The 5,538-nt window shown below is 41.4% G+C and overlaps 1 protein-coding gene across 1 annotated transcript; it reads right to left on the minus strand.

Moving 5' to 3' along the window:
* Window positions 1-233: 233 nt before the first annotated feature.
* LOC104960176 (calmodulin) lies at window positions 234-4,557 on the minus strand. Its single transcript, XM_010788155.1, has 6 exons — window positions 4,450-4,557; window positions 3,482-3,512; window positions 2,024-2,167; window positions 1,810-1,916; window positions 1,594-1,729; window positions 234-1,502 (listed from the first exon to the last, which is right to left on the minus strand). The coding sequence occupies exons 1-6, from the start codon at window positions 4,450-4,452 to the stop codon at window positions 1,474-1,476; spliced, it is 450 nt and encodes a 149-aa protein (XP_010786457.1). The 5' UTR covers window positions 4,453-4,557; the 3' UTR covers window positions 234-1,473.
* Between the last annotated feature and the right edge of the window lie 981 nt (window positions 4,558-5,538).

Raw genomic sequence — 5,538 nt, forward strand, 5'->3', positions numbered from 1 at the left:
GTAATGCCCTAAATGTTTGAATGAGCCTCCACAGGGACCACTGAACATGCATGACTGACCAAGCCAAAAACAACTGGAGTACTTACTACTCCCAATAGACAGAAAAAACATCACAAAACTCTAATACCTTATACCTAGTTCAGTATTACTTAAGTGTTCGTAATGCCACTGTATAGGATCAAGGGCACAAACTAAAATCAGCTAGCATATCATTCACACACACAAGGCAGAGCTGAGGTCCACAATAGAGCTTTATTTTGTCATTCATCAAAATAACAAACTTAGTATCTCTGCAAGCTACTGTAACAAACTCAATAATCAGAAATTAAACAAAAAAACAAACAGGTACACCTCTATTTACAGCATGATCTCTGATGTACGCTCAGTCACCTGCACCTCGGGAGTGGGGGCAAACGCCAAGTAAGACATGAGGCAGTCAGCTTCTACATGGTGCTGTGCCAACAGTAGCAGACAACACATGGCCTATGTAGTCCCTATGTGGGAACCGGACAGTACAAGGCTAATCCAATGTCGAGCACCATTGTGTGCACTTCAAAATAGAAGCCTTTGATCCCACTCAGTGCTTTTATTTTAATGACAATACAGCTTTGAGCTGAGCTTATCTGAACATTAAGAGGCATTGGCTGATGCTCCTCAGTGCTTTTGGAAATTAACAGGGGACACTTAATTTAAAAATGGTAAACATTTAATATATATTCTAAGCAACAAGAAAAAAATATCCTATCAAAACGGAGCATCCTGTCCTCAATACAAAAATGGGAATTATTACAGGGTATACAAACTCAATGATCCATTATAACTGAGAAAACAAGACAATTTTCAAAACCGGGTAGATTGTAATTTTTATTGGAAAACAAAAATATACAACTTGGAATGGATTATTTGAGGCATGACCAGAGGTCACAAAAATAAACAAAAAAGTAAAAGTACTGAGTAAAACATTAAAAAGCATGGTAAGATTAGTTGCTTTCTGGTTATAGAACAGTAGATACAAAAAGAGTTTGTACGAGTACCTAGGAGATACACCCGTGTCATTTTTTTTGCAATAGTGCAATGCTGAGCGATTTCCATATATACTTTGTCCGTAGTCCATGCAGAGTTTTAAACTCCTCTACATTGTTTCCATGCCAACAGTGTTGCCAAGTGACAACCAGCTGACAGGTTTCCAATGTCGCCATGCGTGGAGGGGCCCCGAGCACACAATTCGGGAAGATTTGAAGTTCTCCGGCTCCCAGGGGCCTCCACAGGCTTCTGGTTGTATGACCATTCCGTCGCTCCAAAACACCATGACAGCAAAAGAAAGGGACATGGGGACAAGAGCCTATGCAGTTTACATGCAGTTCCTTTGGACAGCAGAAGGGGCAGGGACGAAGGGGGGCTATTAAGATTTTACAGATAAATTACACAAAGAAAAAAGGCAAATTATTTATATACGAAATCTGTACAAGGCCATCACTTCGCCGTCATCATTTGTACGAACTCTGCGGGGAAGAAAAAAAATAAAATGTTGCGACTCAGTATCCCATGAGTGACCCAAACGTACAAAAAATAAAAAATACAACATCTACCAACCTTCATAGTTGACCTGACCATCTCCGTCAATGTCTGCTTCTCTGATCATCTCGTCCACTTCCTCGTCAGTCAGCTTCTCCCCCAGGTTTGTCATCACATGGCGCAGCTCAGCAGCACTGATGTATCCATTGCCATCCTGAACATGACATTAATCAGTGAGCACATTTGAAAAGACTGCTGCACATATGCGTGTGTGGGAGTGCAGACGGTATTTACCTTGTCAAAGACACGGAATGCTTCTCTGATCTCCTCCTCGCTGTCTGTGTCCTTCATCTTCCTGGCCATCATGGTGAGGAACTCTGGGAAGTCTATCGTTCCATTTCCTGAAGGAAAAAAACAAAAACATAAATAAATGAATGACAGGGAAATCCTACAAGAACATAAACAGTGTGTGTTGTTAGGATGATTTTATGCCAGATTGAGTTCTCACCATCAGCATCCACTTCATTGATCATGTCCTGCAGCTCTGCTTCTGTGGGGTTCTGGCCCAGAGAGCGCATCACTGTGCCCAGCTCTTTGGTGGTGATGGTGCCATCGCCATCCTTGTCAAAGAGCGAAAATGCCTCCTTGAACTCTGAAGAAAAAGAAAAAAAAAAGTAGATGGTATTTAGTTAGGCAGAGATGTCATAGATATATACACAGCAAAACATTGGCTGTAATATTTTTTTATTTAAAATGTGTAACTAAAAATATATAGTTTTAAAAAGTCATGCCAATGCAGTTAAAAAACTTTGAATACAAATGAAAAAAAAACCTATCTTAACAGTTAGCTCTAGACTCAAAAGGGCATTACATCACCCATGTTTCATTTATAAACTAACTACAGCATAATGATGAGCCCTTCTGTTTTGGGTTCCAACTGCAGTTGTGTCTGGCTAAACAAGGCCATGAGACCAAGCAGCAGGCTGGTGAGCTACATCTGCAGCAAAGGACAGTCGTGTGTTTAGGTGGAGCCTTGAGGGCTGATGACACTCATCAAGTGGAGGGGAAATGTGTAATGATGCAGCAATTCATCAGCATCAGTAAAACTACAACCGGTCTGACCATTTGTAGGGTCAAACACACAGGGCAACACCCTTTTTGTTGTTATGGAGAAAGGTCTGCTGTCCACTGCAGACAATGAAGCAGGGAGTGTCTAATTCCTTTGGAACAGACCAATGAAACTATCACTGTAATTTAAAGGAATGTTAATTGACCCAGGCAACATGCTGGTGCACTGTCACGATATTTGTACAAATCTAAAAACTGGCCCATCAGCATAACAACTAAAAGCTGATACTATGTATACAAGTGTATAGTACAACATTGTGAAACCTGAGCCCTATGCTGATTTAGTTCAACAGAAGCTGAAAGATGTTATCAGGAAAGGACAACAATTGTGCCACATTTCATACATTCAGTGTATACAGTAGAGCAAGTGTCACAGTATGGCCCAGACTGGCTTTTAACACACCTCTCCTGCTAGATTTAGATTATAATATCTAGGTTTCATTTCCAGATGCCAGTATACTAAGCCCATGTTGCTACTACAATTGTTCTTGTATCATTCAATCTATTGAGAACACACCCAGGGCAAAGGACACATCATGCAGAGCGTGTAAAAAGGTGACTGCCAACACCGCACAAGAATACACAGGCCTTTCAGATTACATCATATTACATGGCAACCATGAAAATGCAAAAGTTTTCCACGAGGGAGTCCTTTTGCACTCCAGAGGCAGCAAGCAACAGCAGTTTCATTCATTCCTGTTTTATGACCAGAAGGCTGCCCTGTGGAACGCCTTAAAAGGCAAAAGTATAAATCCACTGAAGGGGATGAAAGGGTCCATAACGCAGGCCATTTCGCAGGATGTGAGGAAGGAAGTGGACCAATGCAGCGAAGTCTTACCAGCAATCTGCTCTTCTGTAAGCTGATCAGCCTGTAAAACACAAGATGAAACAAAAATATACATAATTAGTTGTATAATCAAAGACCAACCTGGATGGCCGCAAAGCCGCCCATTGATTGTATATGTTGCAAACACATCCTTCTGGTAATTATTCGGGAAGTTAAAATAACGGTGTCAGCATTTCAAACGTTACAACGGTTTGCAATAAGGCGTTTTCCTGTCGCTTAGTTAACAATCTTCGGAGACTGCAAACATATCGGAAAAACGTAGACTTGCACAAACGTCAGATCTATCTACATTCGAATGTTCGATGACGCCAACTTCACCATAGACAATAGACGACTTAGAATTTGGCGGTAAATGTTAGCTAGGACGCGCTAAAGTTAGCTAGCTACCGATACCGGCTCACAGTTAACGTTACACACTTTTGAGAAACCACCGTTGCACACTTAGACAGTAGCACAATCATACAGCAGAAGTCACAAGCAAAGCATCAGTTTGCGCATAACGCTAAGTAACAACCCTAACGTTACATCTAAATTTGCGCCTGTAACTAAGTGGGACAAGTATGGTTATTTGACAAATATACGGCAAAGCCAAGCCAGCGTCAACGATACAAAGACTTATGATGGGCGTGTATAAAGGCATTAGAAGTGAACGTATCCAACGTTAACTATGGTGGACTATTTTCCAAGTGTTACTGCGCAAACGTCTGCTGATATCTTAATACATTTATTCAGGCAAACGCAGCTTTAGCCAACGCTAGCTCTGTCTAATAGGATTGTCTACCTAGCAACTAGCAAGCTGTCATTTATTCGGCCAGCACTGCGGTAGTTCAAATGGATTCAGCTCAGTCACTGGTGACGTTACGTTTTATTTACATAATTTCACATATAAATAATGACAGCAGTTACGGGACTGTCAAGCTATTTAAGACAGAGTAAGAACATCATCTTGTTTTCCTTACCATTTTGATGTAGGTGCAGCGGCTGGTTCAAGACAAAATCCGTAACAAGCCAAAGCCAACACAAAGCCTAAACAGACTGACAATCTCTATGAACACACTGAAGAAGAGGCAACAGGACTCGCCTTTAACGGCTGTCCTAAACTCCTCCTCTTTTCAATATCCCTCCGCCATCTTCCCTTTTCCTCGGATGTTCAATTATTTGAAAACACTTTTAAAGAAATGATAAAATACCTTTAAAAATGGAAAATAATCATCATTTGCCTCATATGGCTGTTGTGAAGGTTTCGCCGTCGATATTATACATTTATATCGTGTATTCTTGGTGGTCTAAATGACGGCGTATGAATACTTTCTGCTAGTCTGTGATGCGGCACAAGACGTAGCTGAAATAAATCGCGCTCTCTGATTGGTGTGTTTGTACCTGCAATGCGTCACTCCCATGGTCTGCGCTGCCGCTGCATCTTGTCCATCCATAGACATCCCAGCCAGTGCCACAGGCATAGCAGACAAGCTTGTTGCACAGTATACATACATACATATGGGCATCATCTTTAGGGGGACCCACAAGATCGTTTTGATAAGTAATTAGCTACCAGGAGCATATGTTATTATTGTGATATTACTGATCCAGTGTGTGCTTACATGCATTTCCTGTTGCTGCTGTTTTCTCATTTTCTGAGAACATTGTTTTATGTTTTTATAAGTATATTAACACCCATGCTTTATTTATTTTGTATTGCTGTTGCAAGGTTATCACATACTCGGAAAGTTCATCAATTCTCTTGTCTGCTGTGCAAATCTCCATCACTTCAAATATTATACATAATGAGATGCAGTGTCATGCCTGAAGTGTTTGAGTGTAATAGTTGGTAATAAGTCAGTGCATGTGGGTGTGTTGGGTTAGTGCTCGCACGTTTAGATGTGTGATATGCGACTGGGTCTGTTGCTGGTGTTGCTGTCATGGGTGACTGTGGATTCTCAGTTCTAATTGAGCTGCTGGTGTGGATGGGAGTATCTGATAGCCTGATTGCTTATGCCTGACTGATCTCCCACACTGACCACCTGTCTCTGGCCTGCTCCCATGGGAGA

Source organism: Notothenia coriiceps, unplaced genomic scaffold (genome assembly GCF_000735185.1).
Source record: "Notothenia coriiceps isolate Sejong01 unplaced genomic scaffold, NC01 NC01_scaffold00001324, whole genome shotgun sequence".
Classification (NCBI taxonomy): domain Eukaryota; kingdom Metazoa; phylum Chordata; class Actinopteri; order Perciformes; family Nototheniidae; genus Notothenia; species Notothenia coriiceps.

Bases quoted from the DNA above. Each gene is read 5' to 3' on its own strand.
- LOC104960176 (XM_010788155.1), bottom strand. The intron at 1,917-2,023 runs GTGAGAACTCAA...TTTTTCCTTCAG, and splicing joins CAATGAAGTGGATGCTGATG to GAAATGGAACGATAGACTTC. The intron at 1,503-1,593 runs GTTGGTAGATGT...TCTTCCCCGCAG, and splicing joins TGGTCAGGTCAACTATGAAG to AGTTCGTACAAATGATGACG.